At 46.2% G+C, this 20329-nt stretch overlaps 2 protein-coding genes and 1 long non-coding RNA gene across 3 annotated transcripts; 1 reads left to right on the top strand and 2 right to left on the bottom strand.

Moving 5' to 3' along the window:
- Nucleotides 1-273: 273 nt before the first annotated feature.
- Scgb1c1 (secretoglobin family 1C member 1) lies at nucleotides 274-1494 on the bottom strand. Its single transcript, XM_028787034.1, has 3 exons — nucleotides 1416-1494; nucleotides 801-1000; nucleotides 274-444 (listed from the first exon to the last, which is right to left on the bottom strand). The coding sequence occupies exons 1-3, from the start codon at nucleotides 1468-1470 to the stop codon at nucleotides 412-414; spliced, it is 288 nt and encodes a 95-aa protein (XP_028642867.1). The 5' UTR covers nucleotides 1471-1494; the 3' UTR covers nucleotides 274-411.
- Nucleotides 1495-8060: 6566 nt separating this feature from the next.
- LOC114638466 (5-hydroxyisourate hydrolase) lies at nucleotides 8061-10979 on the bottom strand. Its single transcript, XM_028786905.1, has 4 exons — nucleotides 10701-10979; nucleotides 10214-10353; nucleotides 9131-9266; nucleotides 8061-8346 (listed from the first exon to the last, which is right to left on the bottom strand). Exons 1-4 carry the CDS (start codon nucleotides 10758-10760, stop codon nucleotides 8257-8259), a joined length of 426 nt encoding a protein of 141 aa, XP_028642738.1. The 5' UTR covers nucleotides 10761-10979; the 3' UTR covers nucleotides 8061-8256.
- Nucleotides 10980-14962: 3983 nt separating this feature from the next.
- LOC114638478 lies at nucleotides 14963-17634 on the top strand. Its single transcript, XR_003713886.1, has 3 exons — nucleotides 14963-15111; nucleotides 16031-16241; nucleotides 16512-17634. It is a non-coding gene; the product is annotated as an uncharacterized LOC114638478 (long non-coding RNA).
- Nucleotides 17635-20329: the final 2695 nt, after the last annotated feature.

Raw genomic sequence — 20329 nt, 5'->3', positions numbered from 1 at the left:
AGGTTGTTTTCCAAGCTCTCAGAAGCTACGCATCAGCTGACTGTGCACTTGCCTTATTTTTTATGCATAAGCCCTGCCAGCCTGCCTTTCTGTGGTAGGCTCCTTCATCCCTGTCCCTCCTAGATAGCTCCCTGTGTCCATGTGATGTTCCAAGCCTGTTCTCACACATTGCTTCTGGAAAGTGACCCTCATATGAGTTTGTATCTTTTGGTGTGCCCTTGATAGGACTTTTTGTGTGTCCCTGTGTTGCAGGGAGAGAGAGAAGCCAGTGCATGGGCTGCAGTAGGCTTTATTGATTTAACAGTTTGAGGGTGAATTTATTCGTGAAGAAGCAGTGGTCTTAGCACATCCGTGGCTGCTTGTATGGCTGGTCCTGTCCCTTATAGAAGTCAAGCCATGTTTTGGGGCTGCTTATGTGTCCTCTTGATCATCTAGCACTTGCACCTGAAAGAGAAATGTGTGGGGATCAGAAGAACTGGTAACCAACAACCAGAGCTTCCAGTCCCAGAGGCAGACAGGGCTGTGCACACCAGTGGAGTAGACAGGCCCCTGGGCACTGTGCTCTACCCCTCCTAGCACCTTGGGGAGGGGTCATGTGCACATGCACAGCCTAGGTGGGATATAGTTCTTGGGGTGAGGGAAGCAGGTCTAGAAGACGTTGGAAACGTCTCTGTGAGGCCTCCACCTCTGCTGGCTGATGGAGATCTAGGGGTTAGGGAGGACTGGGAATCAGGTATCAAGCATGGGTGGGTCTTGGAAGAACTGCAGACATTTGGGGGTGGGAGTCCCAGCCCGATTACCAGAAGTTTGACCAGTTCCTCCTTATGAATAGGCTTAAGTTTATCGATGCAGGACTTGAGCTCTCCGAGCGCTGACTTGGCCATGTCATTGACCTTGTACTTGCCCAGGGGCCCTTCATAGAGGTCTTCTGGGGTTCCCACCAGGAGTGTTTGCAGAAATTCCATGAAAAACTCGTTGTCATCCTCTGCTCTAGTCAACCCTGTATTGCAAAGGGGATACAATGCCAAGGGAGGGACTTGATCTCCTGTCCTTCATCTTCTTATCATTCCCAGGGCAACCTTCTACAGATCCTTTCCCCATCACCACTAGTGGGAGCTGCTGTGGTTTCCCCTCTGACTTCCTGACCTCAACAGGGAAGAAAAGGGGGATTTCTTTGCCTGGGCTAACTGGATCCAGAGTACCAGGTTGGATTGAGCCAGGGTGGGCGGCATTGGCCTTGGTGGTTGGTTAGTGTTAGGTCAGGGTGGGTTGGGATAGGACTGGCGTCAACAGATTCCCTGCATTTTGGGGGTGGGGTCTGTAACACAGGTAGGCACTGTTCACCTGATCCCAGGATTTCAGCCTCTTGGGGCCCCTTACCTATCAAAAGTGCTAGAAATAAGGCCCAGACTTACCACAGATGCAGAGCAGGGTTAGAGCCACCAGCAGAAGAGCGCTGCTCCCTTTCATGATGACGGTCACAAGAACTGCTTGGGGGATATCAGGCTTTTATGCTGTAGAAGGTGGCACCTTGCCCAGGGGCGGGGCATTACCTCTCAGGACCTGGCAGGACAACTGGGCCAGGCATGTCACTGTGCTCCACCAGGTGCCAAGAAGTGCCAAACTTGAATGGATCATAAGGGGGCTGTTGGCAAACATGTCGGGATAAGTGGAATAAATCCAGGTCTGGGTAAACCTAGTGCTAGTTAACAGGCAGGAATGCCAAAGATCATTCGTGGCCTCCAAGGTGCTCTGACAGCTTTTGGGATGGATCTAGATCTTTGTGGTTGGGACCCCCACCGACGCTTAAAGAGCTGCCTGTCCTAGTCTGTGCTCAGGCTGAAGCCACCCTACTACTACAGGTGGGAGAGGAGCCTGGAAACATGAGGTCAGAGTGGTGGGGGCCTCCCAGGGTGGAAGATGCAGAGCCACAGGAGGTCTGAAGTTTGGAGGCAGTATCTAGGTGAGGTTGGGTGGCAGATGGGTATTGTCCCACCTCTCTCTTATCCTCTGCTGCCACCTGGTGGCTTGAAGGCCTTTCTTACATGGTGCTGGTTGCACAACTGCTTAGAATTCTGCAAAGCAGAATTCTCCCTCTATCCACTGTCAGAGTGGGCCTCACTGTCCCATGTCTGAGCAGGCCATCATGGTGCCTTCATCACCCCACTTTTTCGTTGATTGTACTTAGCCTTTCTAATGTTCTGCCCGACATAACTCCCAGAGCCTTGCTCTATGCCCTTCAAGTACTGCTCCAGTGTCTGGAGTTCTTGCCTTCTTAGACTCCTGCTTATAAGGAATATTCTCTAACCTCCTCCGTTAGCATGAAGCTAGTGTGTAGTGCTGGAACCTGTTTATGTGCATAAGTCTACAAGTGTGGGAATGTTGTGCAGTTCAGCATCTGTCACCACAGTCAATACAGAGCAGATGGCCTCCTAAGTGCTGCGGCGCTCACCTTGGGTCATCTTTAAATTCTGGCTCTGGGGGCTACATAGATGGCTTAGTGTGCTGGGGACAGCATACCATGACAGGGACTGCTAGCAGAAGGCCAGGATGGAGACATCTCAGAAGCCTGTGGCAGCTCCTTGTAAAAAACGATGGTGTCTGGGACCCTGAGGAGCAGGGGACACATCCCTCCAGGGGACCTGCCATCTGAAATAAGGGACTGCCTGCAGTAGGCCAGGATGGAAACATCTCAGTAGCCCACGGCAACTCTTTGTAAGAAAAATAGTTGTTCCCATTTCTCCTAACCTTAGCCCTGGACAATGGCTGTATAGATTTCATTTGTGTGTGACTGCTTTTCATTTGGCCTTGGTGTGCATAATTATTCTATTATATCTGACTTTCTTACTTCTTTCTCCTTCTGCTCTGGTGAATTCTGTGAAACTAGATGTTTCTTGATGTAATGATTCTTAAACAATTAAAAATTGAGGCTTCGGAACACAGCACAGCACAGTCCTAATGGCCCAGGTGCATGCAATAACTTGGGAACAATGCAATAACTGCACAGTGATAGTTCCAGATTAATGCTTGACTTACAAAGAAAGTTTGAAGAAATTATTAGAAAATTAAATAGAGTCAACATTGGGACCCTGAGAAAGGTAAAAGCTATTGAAGTTATGAAATAAGTTTTGCACAACATTTGAGAGTGGTTCCTGAATAAGAAAGTATAGAATACATAAAATTATATACTATTAAAACTAAGTCAAAACACTGGGATTCTTGGGAGAGTCATTGTGTGCAATGTGCAGAAGCAGAAGGCTATCAGAACTACTGAGTTAAGGGTTAACTTGATTTTTTCTGGCCACTGCCTGGCAGCTTTGCTCATGTCATTTATCATTAGAGCTTTATAGAAAAATGTAAGTAGCTGACCTCGGAGCTCTGAGCTCTGAAGTATACTAAGTGAAAAGTTAAAGTTTAAATAATGATAAGTTTGCAATTATTATTGTGGCCACAGGCCTGGGAACAGGGAAGCTTGAAACTTTGGGAAACAATTGTAATTCTTAATTCTTTGTGGGATGTGGTTATTCTTTTGAATTTGATTTGGCAGTGATTATACAATGTCTTTTTTTTTTTCTACCTGATTTTGGAGTAAGAGTAAAAGACTGGGGCAAGAAAGGGGCGAGAGAGCATGTGAAAAGCAAGTGACGAGCGAGGTGAGAGTGAGGGGCTCATGAGTTGTGAGTGACGTGAATGTGAAGTGAGCGAAGAGAGAATGTGAGGTGTGTATCGAGAGTGTGTGTGTGAGTAAAAGGAGAGTGCATATGGTGTGTGTGAGGTGTGTGTGAGGTGTGTGTGTGTGAAGAGTGCGTGTGTGAGTGAAAGGGGAACACACAGAGGTGTGTAGGAGTTTGGGAGTTCAAGAAAAGAAAAGCGCACAGGAGAAAAGCAGAGTGTGCAGGAGAATGCAGAATGTGTGCAGCCTCAAGCTTCAAGCGAGTGAGCGAGAGAAAAAAAGAGCAGAGAGAGAGAGAGAGAGAGAGAGAGAGAGAGAGAGAGAGAGAGAGAACGTGAGAGCACAACTTTAAGCCTTGAAAAATTGCCTGTCAGTTTGTACCCAAAAGTAGTCTGTGTCTATTTGTTATGCGCCTTCCAGCTAACCCTGCTTCCCGCTGAGAACTCTGATCCTCTGTGGAGGCTGGATCCTGGCATTAGTGAATAAGTGGGCTTGAGGCCAATCATGGCAACCTGAGTTTGATCTTCAGAACTCAGATGATGGAAAAAGAGAGCCGACTCCTGCAAGTGGCATCTCCAAGGGCTTGGCCTGGACACCTGTTTTGAGACTCCCCTTCTCCCCCCCAGAAAATTTGTCATACAACTGCTCTTTTAAAGACTCTCTGGCTCAGCTTCTGTCTCTTTAAATTGTCTGCCACTGGGATTCCGTGTGGAACAAGTAGCCCTTGGCCTCCCTTTGTGGTGCCCAGTTAGCAGGTACTCCTCTTACATTCCTTGGATGCTCAGTAGCATAGGCTGGCAGCAGCGTAGGCTGGCTGACACTACTCAGGCTAGCCTGGGATAAGCACTTGGGGATCTTCAGGCTGCCTGCCCCTGTTTAATTCTCCTGTCTCATTGTAGCAACCTTATACTCTGAGCACTTGTCCCTTGTCCTCTCCCCTCTGTGGTCTTGCCCTCGATAACTATTTATGAATGATCCTCGAGGTTGGAAATGGTGAAGGTCCTCAAACTGTCACCTGAGATCTCAGCGGCTCCTTCCTATACTTCCCTGCCAACTGTGTGTAACTCTGTCCTAATTGCATATGGTCTTGTGCTAGAATACATAGAGTGTGGAAGAGTAACCGGAGGGGGAACTCCATTTATTCAGCTCTGGGGAATGTCAGGATCCATGCTGGGCAGTGCCTTGTTGGCCAAGCAGCCGTTTGAGTCACCCACACTCCTGTACATAACTCCTCACCCATGCCCTGTATGTAGACCCAGTAAACTCCCTGGATTGCCAAATTGAACTTGTGTGGAAATGTACTTTGGTCTGTCCTTGGCACCCATCTGGGGTGCGTAGGTGTAGGAAACGTTCATGTAACAAGTCTTGACAGAACTTCTCTGGTAACCAGCACACCTAAAACTGCACTGGCTGTTGTTTACAGCTAGCTCTCATAGTATCATAACGGCTCGTCTCTGAAGCAAGGCATTGCTTTCTGTGGCTGTCACAGTTCTGGTTCACTTACAGGCACACGGTTCTGACCAGCTGGTGCCACATTTATAACAGTGCACTGTTAAAATGAAGGAGACAGACAACGCACTGACTTAGAGCTCACAGCACAAGGCTAACGCTTCAGATCACACCTTTTGGGAATGGGATTCTGCACAGGGCCGTACACCTCAGAGCCACTCATCTCAGTGGTGATGAAACTGAAGGCAAATTTATTCCAAGTCAACATTATATTCAAGTAACATGCATGATAGGAACTGACATGTTATCAAGAACGGCATTCTATTGCATGGGAAAGGTTGGCCAGGGTTCCGTGAGTAGGTGATCTCAATAGCCACGTTCTTGGTATGTTGAGCTATGGAGTTTTACAAAAAGGTGCCCAAACTAGTTTCTGTGTTATGGATTACTCATTTTTTTTTTTTGGTTATTGTTTGATTTGTTTGGGAGGGGAAGTCATATGAGGCAGGGTTTCTCTGTGTAGCCCTCGCTGTCATAGAACTCACTCTGTGAGCAGGTTGCCCTTGAACTCATAAAGATCCACCTGCCTCTGACTCCCAAGTGCTGGGATTGAAGGTGTGCGTCACCACCGTCAGGGTGGATTAATCAGTATTTAATGTTTTCAGGCTTTAGCACAGGTTTCTATAGGTGCCTGAGCTTGCTTTGCTGTTTGGGCTCAGCAACCTGAACCCTACTTTCTAGAAAGGGTATAAAAGACACTTTATAGCCAGGCGGTGGTGGCGCACGCCTTTAATCCCAGCTCTTGGGAGGCAGAGGCAGGCGGATTTCTGAATTCGAGAGTTCAAGGCTAGCCTGGTCTACAGAGTGAGTTTCAGGACAGCCAGGGCTACACAGAGAAACCCTGTCTTGAAAACAAAACAAAACAAAACAAAAAAGACACTTTATATATAAAATATTGAAAATCTGTTTGGATGACTTTTTGTGCAGATTTAACAGATTTACTAAGGAAGCGTAAGAAAGTACTCCTTAGAGTCCGTGCATTGGGCATTTCCAAGGGAGAAACACCTCCCTTGCTAACTGTAACCTTGGTGCCCTTTCTTCCAAAGAACTCCTTGAGAAGTGTGTTGGCCACAGGAGGAAGCAGAAAAGGCTGAAGTGTCTTTAGAAATTTATTTCCAAATAAATTCTTGTCAAGGCCATTCAGCCAACTCTCTCTGCTCACTCTCACTGACCCTGCAGGGACCCACACTACTTTATTTTGCCTCTCTTCAAATAAATCCCTCTGTTAGCCGCCATTTCTCCATGAATCCTCAGTTGTCAGTGTCCCACTCCCATTACAGGTCACTTGTCCCCGTGATCAGCCAAGTCCTTCTTTGGGAACCAAAGCCAAATTCTCTCAACCTTTCCGCACCAAGCTCCCCAAACCTGTTACAGACCCTCCCTCTCACTGTTTGCTGAGAGCCTATGCTCCTAAAATATCTCAGTTTCAGAACCCATTTAAACACCCCAGAAAAGACTATTTCTATATAACAAAATCTCTCAAATTATGTTCTCCCCAACCCAGCCATACCCTGTTTTCAGATAACAGATGTTGCCCAATTAACTTTATAGAGCCAATCTAAATTTCCCTGGCTCCTCTAACAAACTCTCAGAGTCCAGATAAGAATTCCTGCCTAGTTTTCCTGTCTATTCCCTATCCCAGAGGGCGGGATCTTCCCCCATCTCCCTGGTTTTGGGATTCCTCTTCCCATCTACCAGGACCAAGAAACTAACAGTTTAAAAGGTACATCCAAGATAAAAAAAATCCTCCCTAGACTCCTTAACTTTACCTCTGCTCCTAGTCTATCTGTCTCAACAGATTTCAAATCAGCTATCGACTGCTCCAGTGACTCCTGCCACTTCCTCTCTAGCCATCCTGATCTAGTCTTACAGACTACACTTTCCTATGGTACACGTCTGAAACAGTCTGCTCTTCCTGGCCTTGACCAGCAACCCAGCTTCTTTGGGGAGGGGAGCTACTTGCCTGTCAGTCTCAGCCCAATGGGCCTGCCGTGAGGGGAGCCAACTAAAGCAGCCTGGTAGAACATAAAGACTCCAATAGCCTTGTGCTAGACTGACAGCCGAGCACTTATTTCTCCTCTCTATTCTTAATAGCTATGAACTTGTAATTAGCCTCCTTTACTGAGAGAGAGACTGAGATAAAAGGATTGAGGTAAAACCTAAGACTCACTGTCAGTGGAGAACTTCCTGCTCTGCTCTTTGAAGGACCTCACTGGTGGGCTGTTTCCCTATCTGTACCATGTCTACCTCTGCATTCAACCTTTGACCTCAGCGGCTTGTCCTCAGAGGCCCATTGTCAACTTGACAGAACTTAGAATTACCCAAGAGAAGGGCCTCTGGGCATGGCGTAGGGTGCTAGCTTATGTCCACAGGTGTGGAAAGACATTAATTTTGGGAAGGGCTATTCCCTGGGTGGGGATCCTGAACTATATAAAAGAGAAAGCCATTGAGTACTAGCAGTGGATTGCTTTCTTCTCCTCTCTTCCCCTTTCCTTTTTGGCTTTTTAAGACAGGGTTTCTCTGTGCAGCCCTGACTGTCTTGAAATACTGTAGACCAGCTCTGTAGACTAGGCTTGGACTTGAACTCAGAGATCTGCCTGCCTTTGTCTCACAAGTGCTGGGATTAAAGGCATGTACTACCAACTGCCTGGCATTGCTCGCTGCTTCTTGACTGTAGCCACAAAGTGACCGGCTCCCTCAGACTTCTTCTACTGTGACTTCCCTACCATGAAGAACTGTGACTTGAACTAATCCAGAATAAAACCCTTTCTCAGATTGCTTCTGTCAAGAGTATTTTATCATAGCAATAGGCAAAGAAACTAAGATACTTGGAGCAGAAGCAAATCTCTGTCTTATTGTCTGTCCCAGTGATAGGTTCAGATTTGCAGGTGTTAGAACTCTCTTTATTGACACCCAAGTCACAGCTTCCCACAATAAAACTCTAGGGCGGCTAGAATCTCTTCAGCAAATGGCAACTGCATGTCCTTTGATGAGGACAAAGCCCATGATTTGTGCGGGTGGCTAAGTCTGGGAAAGAAACAGGTAGATAGATGGCTTTCTTCAGGTAACACATCACTTTAACTCCCCCGGTAGGTGGTATAGGACCATGGACTCAGCAGCAGAGGTACGTGGAACTTCTGGTTCTCCTTTGTAATAGTGAAGACAATCTGTGAGAAGCAGAGAAGGCACTTGAAGACACTGAAGATGGTGAGTCCTTCCTGTAACAGCCCCTGGGCTGTCTAGACAGCAGGAGGGCAGGTGCCACATGGCTACCTAGAAGTCTGAATAGTGTCTCCTACAAGAGATGCTAATTAGTGGGCTTTGGGGGAAGTGATTTGACCCTGAGTGCTCTGATCTGACGAAATCAACTGGTTAAACTTTCGGGATTAGCTGGATACATCATGTGAGGACATCATTAGTAGCTACTGAAACTCGGAGGTAGGTCCTGCTAGAGGAAGGTCCCTGAGTAGAGTCCTAAGGAACCGTGCCTTTTCTTGTGTTCCCTTCTGCTGCTTGTCTGCGGAGAGGTGACAGCTCTCCTCTTTCACGTCCCCCCACAGCTGTAGTGAGTACATGGAGCCAAGAAATCATGGACTGAAATAATTCTCCCTTAAGCTGCGTCAGGGCTGCAGAAGTTAACATACCCAGTGTTCCTGGATCTGGGCTCAGATGAGAATCTGTCTACAAAGGAAGATGAGACACCCTCAGCCTGGCCTCTCCCTCCCACCCACCTGATCCAGGGGCAGCTCTGTGTGCCATCATGAGGTATCATGGTGCCTCAGGACCCTGGACATCTTCTGAGAGCACAAAAGAAGTGAGTTTATTCACTTGCTACCACTCTGGGAGAGGTGGGGTCAGTCTGTCCCTGAGCTGGAGGAGGCCTGGCTGCAGGACCTGGTTGTGGTCAAAATGAATCAGGGTCCAACTGCTTCACCCACCTATGGCACTCACCTCAACATATGGGTAAAAGCTCTCTTGACTCCGCTCTTTCCAGTAGCGCTCTGTGTCGAAGGACAGCTTATAGGTGCCTGGCTTCATCTGGCTTGGTGTCAGGAGCCCAGGACAACGACCATCCAGGTTGGTGTAACTATGAAGCGACCAAGTGGAGAGAAGAGCTGAGAAACCTCCCTCCCTAGCCTTTCTGATCCGCATGCCAACATCTACAGATGATTCCTGCAGTCTCACAGGAGGAGCGCAGATGGAACAGTGTGTGTGTGTGACAGTTCCTAAGGGTATCATCATGGTGCCTATTTAGGAAATCATAAAGCAGAGAAGTAAAGATAAAACCTCTCCAGGTTTGTGAAGGACTGAGCTAGGAGGGGGCAAGACATACCCTGTTCTCACAGGCAGATCAGAGGGAGGAGATGTTTGAACCTGTCTCCCTTAAATAGAACCTGCTCTCAAGGCCACAGACCCACCAGCTTTGGCTGGCTAAACCTGGAACAGGCCCCCAACAAAGCATGTACCAGGGACATGCCAGAGCCTGAGGTTGAAAGCCTCAGGTGCAGTACTGGACCAGAGTGGTGTCTTGGGTTTTACCTCAGTCCTATTATCTCAGCCTCTCTCTGTAAAGGAGGTTAATTACAAGTTCACAGCTATTAAGAATGGAGAGGAGAAATAAGCACTCGGCTGTCAGTCTGGCACAAGGCGATTGGAGTCCTTATATGCTACCAGGCCGCTCTAGTTGGCTCCTTTTGCCGTAGGCCCATTGAGCTGAGTCTGGCAGGCAAGAAGGACCCAACATGTCTCAGACATTCCATGACATTGTCCCAGGTATGCACATCTGGTGAAAAAAGCTATTTTGTCACTATCCCTGTTATCTCAGATGAGGAAAACGAGGCTCAGGGATCAACAGGGCAGTGGTCAGTCCTGCCTTTCAGCCCCTAGTGTTCACACAGACTCAGTCCTACTCAGTGTTGTCCTGACCTTACTACTCCGCCTCAGTACCACTGCCAAGGATCTTCCACAGGTGCGAAGGCTGCTGTGCTGTTGGAGCTGGGACTTATGGAGCCCAGCCCAGGAACTGTCTCCTACCTTGTCCTCAGCTCCATCCACTGCTGGCTGGGGGCCTCCAGGCGGGACAAACGGAGGCAGAGGCCTTGGGCAGGGAGCCCTGAGGCAGTGTCTAGTACATGAGTAGTCAGGGGACTGTTCTCCGTAGCCATGTTGCCGGCCTGGGCAGAGAGAGTAAGCGTGAGCACCGTGGCGCCAGTACGTATAGGCCCAACAGTGTCTTCGATCCAGTTGTGAGGAAAGCAAACAGAGCTCTACCGCCCAGAGGCAGGCTGAATTGCTGAGTTGCAGGATGGGGTGCCAAGTGCTAAACAAAGCTGACCTGTGCCCTTCTTTGCCCCTGCCTGGGCACCAACCTCTCTCCCTTGTATAAGCCCTTCAGTTTCAGCGCGCCAGTGGCTTTAGTGTCCCAGAACCCAGCTCTCCCGTGCCTCTGACTCCTAGGAACAACCCTGCTCCCAAGCTCCCACACCTTAAGTATCAGACGAGGCACAAGCCAACTCCTTACCTGCGGCCAGCCTAGGTGTCTTTGGAGCGTCATCAGCCGCGGGGCGGTCCTGGAACTCATGCCCTGCCCTGGAGGTCTGGTCTGTGCAGCTACCACGGGCAGTCACCCAGCCGGCCTCAACAAGCTCCTGAACCTGATCCACCCAAGGCCCCGCCCAGCTCCTGGGGCCACCATTTGAACACTTTTGGGAAAGCCACCTTCCCTTCCGCCAGATGAGCCCCTGGCGGCAGCCTGCTCGGTTTTGCGGCCGTAGGGGTGTTGATTTAAAAGAAAGGACCGGGTTGGGAGCACGCTGTGGGGAAGAAGTGGAAGGACCAGTCTAGGGAAGGAGGGTTGCTGAGGGGAGGGGTGGTTCTGAGAGAGGCGGTGCCACTGGGGCCTACTGCAAAGACTGGTGGGAAATTGGCTAGGTGGCTGGGTCAGGGAGAGGGAAATAGTTGAGTGGTTAAAGCACTGAGGATGTTCAGAGCCATTTTGATTTGCATTCTTGATGACTAAGGACGTTGAACATTTCTGGAAACAGCCTAGAAGTCCCTCAACAGAAGAATGGATAAAGAAAATGTGGTACATTTATACAATGGAAGACTAGTCAGCTATTAAAAACAACGACATCATGAAATTTGCAGGCAAATGGATGGAACTAGAAAATGTCATCCTGACTGAGGTAACCCAGACCCAGAGAGACACACATGGTATGTACACACAAGTGGATATTAGCCACAAAGTACAGAATAACCACGCTATAATCCACAGATCCAAAGAACTAGGCAGTAAGGAGGGATCAAGGGTGGATAGACGAATCACACTCAGCAGGGGGAATAAAATAGACATTGGAGGTGGATAGAGGGAGGGAGCCAGGTGGAACGGGGTGGGGAGGTGAACAGAGGGATAAAGCGTGAGGAGGACTGAGGGAGAGAGAACTGAGAGAAAGAAAAGAAATTGGTGGTGGTGATGGGCAGCTCCGGGATGAGCCACTCCCCCGCCCCTGGGTTCCACTCTTTTCCTGTAAGTCAACACCCTTCATGTCCCAAAACTCAGCAGCTTTCCCCAGAGGATTTGGCAGAAGGTGGCTTTCCCAGACCTGTTCAAATAGGGACAAGGGAAACTCCCAGGAATCTATGATCGTGACCCTAGCTAAGACTCCTAGCAACAGGGGATGTGGAACGAACCTGATATGGCTGCCTCCTGTAACCAAGCAAGACTTCCAATGGAGGGATGGGGACACCAACCCACCCACAAAACTTTTAACCCAAAATTTGCCCTGCCTACAAGATATGCAGGGATAAAGATGGTGCAGAAATTGAGGGAACGGCCAACCAATAAATCGTCCACTCTGAGACCCATCCCATGAGAGAGAGCCTACCCCTTATTGATATTCTGCTATGCTTGTAGACAGGGACCTAGCTAGCATAACTGGATGAGAGGCTTCACCCAGCAGCAGATGGAAATATATGCAGAGATCTACAGCCAAACATTAGGCGGAGCTTGGGGAATCTTGTGGAGGAAAGGGAGGACTGAAGGAGCCAGAGAAGTCAAGGACACCACGAGAGAACCTACAGAATCAACTAACCTGGGCCCATGGGTGCTCACAGAGACTGAACTGCCTCCCAAAAAGCACGCATGGCGTGAACCTAGGCTGCCTACATATATGGATGTGAAGCTTCGTCTTCATGTTGGTCTCTGAACAGCTGGAGTGAGGACTGTCTCTAACACTGCTGCCTGCCTTTCCCTAACTGGGCTGCCTTGTCTAGCCTCAATAGGAGAAGATGCACCTAGTCCTACTGCAACTTGATATGCCAAGATGGGTTGTTATCCACAGGAGGCCTCCCCTTCACTGAGGAGAAGGGGAGAAGAGACTGAGAGGAGAGGAGGGAGGGGAAGCCATGATTGGGATGTAAAGTAAATAAAGAAATTAATTAATTAATTCATTGGGGTGGGGGTGGGGCAAAACACTGAGGAGGAGAGTTCAAATCCTGGAACCCAGGAATTGTAACAGTGGAAGTTGAGAACTGACTTCACAAAGTTGTCACTTGATTTCCACGCAAAGAGCTGTGACACCCTCCTCCCCGACCCCCCAGTCACACATATAATACGGGGTTAATTTTTGAATAAAATTGAGGCATTAGTTGGCCCAGGTTAGCCTTCCTGCTGCTAACATTTGATAAGGCCACACTGAAGACGGCAGGAAAGGTTCCTGGTCTTGACTGCTCAGGGTTCATGTGACCTTGCCTCAGTTTCCTCACGGGTATAGAGCTGGAAGCACTCCCAGTATGGTTGAGGTTCCAAGCAAAGCTCTTTGACTCTTCAAGACCCTCTGCCCATTCTCCGTTTTTGGTGCAGTTGGGTGGGAGGGCAAGGCTGTCTGACCCCGTGCCTCTACCCTAACTCCTCTGTGACAGGGCTCTACGGCATATAGAACACATTCTCAAGGTATCATGTGATCTATAAGAACAAAAGAGGGCTGCTGAGATGACTCAGCAGGTTCTCAAGGTATCATGTGATCTATAAAAACAAAAGAGGGCTGCTGAGATGACTCAGCAGGTAGGCTTTTGCTGGCAGGCCCGATCGCCGGAGTTTGATCCCAGGATCCTACAAAGTGGCAGAAAAGAACTGACTACCCTGAGTTGTCATTTTATCTCCCTGATCACTGCTGTCCAGAGAAGATGCTGAGAGGCTCTCCTTAGAATATTCCCTAGAAGAGTCAATGACCACCTTAGACATGACAGGGTAAACTGAGGTAGGGTGTAGAGTTGGCGATGGATCACACTCAGCACACTTTTCTCTGAAGGAGCAAAGCTTGATTTTTTGGGGGGCCAGCGAAACACTCCCTGGGACCATCAGGAAATTCGATGGGGCTGATGGCACACTCCCTGGGGCTGGCGGTAAACCCTTAGGAGCCAGGGAAAAGGGTGAAGGAAAAATCACACACACATGCGCACATGCATGTACACTTGATGGCTGAAGCACGCTCCAAGAAACTCCAACAACTTTACATACATACACATATGTACATTTGGTGGGTGAAGCAAAGCTCTGACCATTTTATGCAGTTACATACATACACATTCGATGGATGCAGCAAAGCACCAACAACTTTATTTTTTTCTCCCACAGTTTATATATCCCAGCAAAATCTTTCAAGGAGTTAAAAAATCACAATGTGATTACATTCTATTTTTCTTTAAGTGGACAATTACAGTGAGTATACATAAGAAAAAAAATGTTCCCCAATACCCTTACATGATCAAATGTTTTACTTATTATGGATAAAAAACCCAAATTATTCTCAAGAACTCACGTGTGTAACTAAGCAATTTGCTATAGATTAATAAAGTATGAACAAGCAAGGTAATTTTCTCAGTCAGTTTCTTCTATTGGCAGGTTGCAATTTGCAGTTACAAAGAAAAGATCAATTCTTTTATTATTTATCTTAAAAAATAATCTTATAAAAAAATCTTAAAAGAATCACAAGTCTAAACTTTTATATAAAAAACAATCAGCCATTTCTACTTTAAATCCTCAGGGTGCACATTGACTCTTTAACAACTTTTTATTAAATCATATCAGGAAGCTGAGGGTAAAAATGGATACAAGAAATTAATCATCACCTTGCTTGCCAGCCCAGCTTTAGCAAGAGAAGCAGGTCAGGTAGTGCTAGTTGGTCTGCCATTGTTCTTGTTCCCTGACCTCAAAAAAATCCCTAGCTCAGCTATTAAGAGTGTGCGTTTCTAATTGTTCCCTAAGGTTTTCTATGTCAAAGCCACTAGCAAAAACATCTTAACCTAACTTTACTGGCAATCTGCTTCTCCAAATTCTTTCTAGCGGTGGTGGATGAATCATTCATCTGCTTTAGTAGTAATGTTTGAAAAAGATCAATCACCACTATTTTGAGTACCAATAATGTCCTCAGGGCATGTAGTCCTTGGGGCTATGCCTCTCTGAGCCACACCCATCATGATTGTGCTAAATGGTGGACCACATTTCATGAGTTCTAAAGCTGTGCTGTTGTTCCTCTTGCAGGGATCCCAACATAGAAGGATGCAGAGAAAGTTGGAAGCGGTGGCCATTGCCCACGATGAGCCTTTGTGGGCTATGACCCTTAGCTTTTCTCTTTACCTTTTGTGCTCTTGGCACTTTTTCTTTTAGATTCACTTATTTCTTATTTTATGTGTATGGGCCATTTTGCCTTCATGTTATGTCTGTGTGCCACATGTTTACAGAAGCCAGAGGAGGGTCATTGATCCTCTGGAACTGGAGTCACAGACCACTGTTAGCTGCCATGTGGGTGCTGGAAACCAAACCCAGGTTCTCTGCAAAAGCAGCCAGTGTTCTTAACTCCTGAGCCATTTCTCCAGCCCCTGTTGGCACTTTTTCAATATGGAACCAGATCACTTCTTGTAAAGTCTTAAATGTAAGTAAACTACAACACAGCAGTCAACTCCTTTCGAAAGTTCTTTAAACTCTCTCTAAAAGAGGCCTAATGCTGTCTACTTGGAGGAAGAACCAGATGTTGTAGAATGGGGTGTGGGAGGGTTGCAGAACACTGCAGCTGTTCTGGACCTCCTGGTACCTGGCCCTTTTAAAGAACCAATCAGGTTTATCACACTGAGACTTCCCAAAATTTCCCCAAAGAAGGCTCTGCATATCAGAGCTCTGTGGTGCCGGCAGGCGAATTTGAAAGAGTCCTCATTATTTGTGTATCAGACCCACGGTCCTGTGCGTGCTAAGCAAAGGCTTTCCACTGAGCTTTACTCCCAACTCTGAGACCTCACTTTTAAGGGAATTAGCTATCAAAATTTGTCATAATAAACACTTGACCCATCTTTAGATGCAAACAAAGAATAATAAAATGTGAAAAAGTTTGAAGAAATTGAAAAACATTCAAAATTATAAAGGCATCTACAGAATAGATATAAGATGTCTAGTTACAGTGTACTGTCAGATATAGGTCTTATAAACAGAAAGAAATACTTGGAGTTGGCAATTCTTCTCCCATAGCGTATTATGGTTTAATTACTTATCAAGGGGCTAGGAAAACAACACTTGCCTAACAAGAGCAAGGTCTGGAAAAACCTCAAAACACAAACAAAAAAAAAATAAGATACACATGTCTGGATCTTTTCCATTTTTCCAAATTGAAACCACCAAATAGAAGCTTGTTATTAGGGAAAAATTTCAAACATCCAAAACCGGAACCAGTACTGCAATGAGCACTGAGCTAACATTACTTTGTATCTGTCTATGTAACTGTCAGTATTGGTTTTCTATTACTGCAGAACAAGTTTCTCTATACTTTGCCATAACACAGTATATGTCTCTCTGCATTTCAGGAAGCCAGGAGCCCAGCTTGGTTAGATCTCTGTTCCAGGGTCTCACCAAGACACATTCTCATACAGAGACTTCCAGGGAAGATCTGCTTCCAAGATTGCTCAGTTGTTGCAGGAATCTTTCTGGATCAGCACTCTGACAACAAAGAGCATGGAATTGAGAGGATGTTATCAGCACAGTGAAGCCAGGATACCTCTTGAAAAGCTTTGACAGGTCTAGTCTGTATTCTCATTTTATACTCTAAGACCACAAGGTGGGGTGGGCAAGCAAGCAAGATTTTACAGAAGCCTATATGGCAGTCAGCAGGTTGTTCACAGCAAAGACCCAGTGTTTTAGCTACTTCTCCAGGTCATTTTGTTCCAGGTAGCAAGTGAAATCATGCTTGGCAAATGGGCAGTATAAGTAGTGCTTTAAGTAAATCACCACATAATTCAACAAACAGTATCTGTACTTTGACATTTTCTACCTTATTCTACTTCCCAGTTTGTTGGCAGGATTCATTTCCTGTGGGTGTCAGATGGAGGCTTCTATTTTCTGGTTGGCTGGCGGCTGGAGAGTGTTCCTGGCTCTTGCCCATGGCTCCCTCCACAGGCTGTTGACACTGGTGCTGGATTCTCCTGGCAGGAAGATCTTTGGCTTCAGATAAGAGAATCTTATACAACATCACCACAGAAGTAACATCATGCCATCTGTATTGTGTTCTCTTGGTTAGAAGCACACCCACTCTCAAGGAAGAGATTATGCAAGGGCTTGCCTCACTGGAGTCACCACACTGTCTACTTATCCATCCTCCTCCCAGCCACGCCCCCTTCCACCATCCATCTCTTGACTAATTATGACAATAGGTGAATTATTAACACTTGAAAATGGCCAATGTCAGGGCTCTGCTCCTCAACATCCACATGCATTTCCCAAAGAACCTTCTCATATTCTGTTAGAGTAGCATTTCCTCACATGGGAAACTGGACAGCAAATTCCAGTATATCCCTAATGCCTCTTAAACAGATAGCCCATCATTTAAAAATTTTTGTTGGTATTTGTTTTTACTTTTTAAAATTTTGATACACTTCCCTTCCTTTTCTCTCTCTCCAAACTCCGTACACTTCTCCTAACTCTCCAAATTCATGGCATCTTCTTCCATTAGTTGTTAATGCATGCACAAATGTATATACGTATATATTTCTAAGTGTAACATGCTCAGTCTGTCTAATGTTACTTGTATGTATGTTTCCAGGGCTCACCATTTGGCACTGAGCAACCAGTTGGCGTGCTCTTCCCTGGGGAAGACCACCTCTCCCATTTCTAGCTTTCCTCAGTTGCCTATAGTTCTTTGTGTAGGGTTGAGGTGGGTGGAGGGAGGGATCTGGGTGGGAGAGCGGGTGAGGAAGGGAATGAAGATAGTGATCAGGTGTGGGGAACCGGTGGCAGAGGTCTGGGAGTGAGTATGGGAACCATAAAGGCTGTTTTAACGTAGTTCCCTGTCCTTCAGCTATGTTGGATATTCAGGGCCTGCTGAGGTGCCTTTAGTGGTGACATGCTGCCATTGTTGTTGTTGTTGATTGTGTTCTTTTGCTGGGTTTGGGATGAATAAAGATCTAGCTGCTGATCTCTGGATTTATCTTTTTGGGTGGGTGTTTTGTTCCTTGGTTTCTGTTTCCTCTCTGAAATTATCTAGCTTATGTTAATTGAGGTGGAAGATGCATTCGGAATGTGGTGGCATTACCCCATGGCTGGTGTCCTGGAGTGAATGAGAAGGAGACAGTGAGCTGAGCACCAGTGTCCATCCATCTCTGCTTCCCGACAGCAGATGCAGCATGGCCAGCGGCCTCACACTCTGGCTGCTATGCCTGGGCCACAATGATAGACTTCGTTTTGAACAGTAAGCCATTCCCCCACTTTCCTTTCTTAAGTTGCTTTAGTAAAATATTTTGTTGCAGCCACAAGGAAAGTAACTAATGCACTATGTTATTTATGTCAGGGTAAGGAGTTGACATCTAGAACGTCAAAAAATCAAAATCTAGCAAAAAAAAAAAAAAAGAAAGGAGGATGAGGTGTGGTTAAAACACAGGTGTGCTGGCTAGGTTTATGTCAACTTGACACGTGGTATAGTTATCTGAGATGGGGAAACCTTGATAGAGAAGACACCTCCCTAAGATCACCAGCTCTTCCCTCCAAGTTCCTGCTTGAGTTTCTGTCCCGACTTCCTTCATTGATGAACTGTGATGTGGAAGTGTAAGCTAAATAAATTCTTCCTTTCTTCTTTCTCCTCCTCCTCTTCCTTCTTCTTTTTTTGGTTTTGATCTTTTCAAGACAGGGTTTCTCTATGTAACTGTCCTGGCCGTCCTGGAACTCACTTCATAAACCAAGCTGGCCTCAAATTCATCTCACCAAGATTCACCTGCCTCTGCCTCCTGAGTGCTGGGATTAAAGGCATGTGCCACCATCTCCCAGCTTCAAGTTACTTCTGTTCACGTAGTTTTATTACAGAGAAAGTAACCCTGACTAAGACAGTAGGCAATAGGTTTAAATAGATACATAGAAGAAGGCATGTAAATGGTCAGCTTGTAAATGGAAAACAAACAAACAAATGCAAAACAGTCAACACAAGTCATCATCACTCCTTGATGGAACGCAACTCAAACTCACAGTGAGACATGACATCACCTCAGCCCACTAAAGATGGCTATAATTTAAAGAGAAAAGTGGCATGTGCCAAAGAGCGTGTAAATAGAAGGAGAACCATTCTCATTGTAGGGTGGACTGCAGATCAATAGGAGTGTGATGCATAGTAAGTTCTTCAAACTAGAACCTTCATAGTTCCAGCAATTCTACTGTGGGATATATAACAAAAGGAAATGGCATCATGGTGCCTGGGATACGTCTTCATGGCCATGTTCCTTATAGCACTACTCACAATCGTCAAGAAATGGAAACAACCTAAGAGCTTATCATCTGATGAGTAGATACAATGTGCTGTAAGCACAGAAGGGGATACTATTCAGTCATACAAAGAATGAAAATCTGTTATTTTAACAACATGGGTGGAACTGGAACTTTTGTAGAATGTCATCTTCCATGCTAAGCAGCTGCCACTTCCCCTGGATTTCTTTATAAGAATCGATGATGATTAGGATCATGGACTGTTGATATTCACACACAGGAGGGGGGGGGGAGGGAGGGTTGTTGGACCCTCACCTGAGTTTGCAGCTATGCCTATTAGCCATTGGCAGGTAATCCTGCCCTAATTGCATATGGCCTCAGTGAGGTGCTAGAGTATTTAGGCTGGGGAATGTTAACAGAGCAGGTCCCATTCATGTAGCCATCAGGGAGCTATCATCTATACTGGGTGCAAACTTTTCAGTACAGATGCTTTGTGTTCACCCATAATCCTGCCAGCAATCCTGTACTCATGCTTCATAACTGAGCCCAATAAACTATTGGTTTCTCAGGATGTACTTTAATGGAATCTTACTTTGGTTTGTTGTTTGAACGTATGAGGATGGGGTTAGACATGGTTGCTTCACACCAGGGAAGGAGAGGATGGGGTTAGACATGGTTGCTTCACACCAGGGAAGGAATTTCACTCTCTTATCTCACTCATATGTGGAAGTCTAGGAAAGTTGGTTTCATAATAATGAATGCTACAATGTTGTTTATTGGAGTTCAGAGATAATTGGCAGGGTAGAGAGAAATTATTATTTTGATAGAGGAACAAGAAATTTTGCAGTGTTATTCCTCATTAAGGTAACTTACATGTAACAGTCATGCAGTATGAAATCCAGAAAGCTTGAAGAGCTTTGAAAGCTGTCACCATAAATAAATGATATTTAAAGAGGTGTGGTTATACATCACATAGTGTAGAAACTTGTCAAAATATGACTTGTTATCTCATCATTAATGAGTATACACATGTTATGCATATATACACATGTTATGCATACTTCTCATGTATCAGTTAAAATATACTTGAAAAGTGGGTTTCAACCACAACTGCAAAAAAGGTTTTCACTAGATTGAAATCAGAGCCTAAGTGATGTTCTTTTTGATATGTATCCCCATCTGCAGTGGTCTGAAGGAGAATGGCCTCCATGGGCTCATGTATTTGAATAATTGATCCCCAGTTGCTGTAACTATCTGAGTGCAAGGCTTCTGCCAATCCTAGTTAGCTCTCTCTGCCTCACGGTTGTGTTTCAAGATATAAATTCTCAGCTACTGCTCTAACACCATGCGTGCCTGCCTGCTGCCATGCTCCCCACCATGATGGTCATGGATTCTAATCCTCTGGAACTGTGAGCCCCAAA

The sequence above is a fragment of the Grammomys surdaster genome, unplaced genomic scaffold (assembly GCF_004785775.1).
Source record: "Grammomys surdaster isolate TR1022 unplaced genomic scaffold, NIH_TR_1.0 125603, whole genome shotgun sequence".
NCBI classification, from domain to species: domain Eukaryota; kingdom Metazoa; phylum Chordata; class Mammalia; order Rodentia; family Muridae; genus Grammomys; species Grammomys surdaster.
Note: the sequence above shows the minus strand (reverse complement) of the source record. Positions and strands in the feature narration are given on the sequence as shown.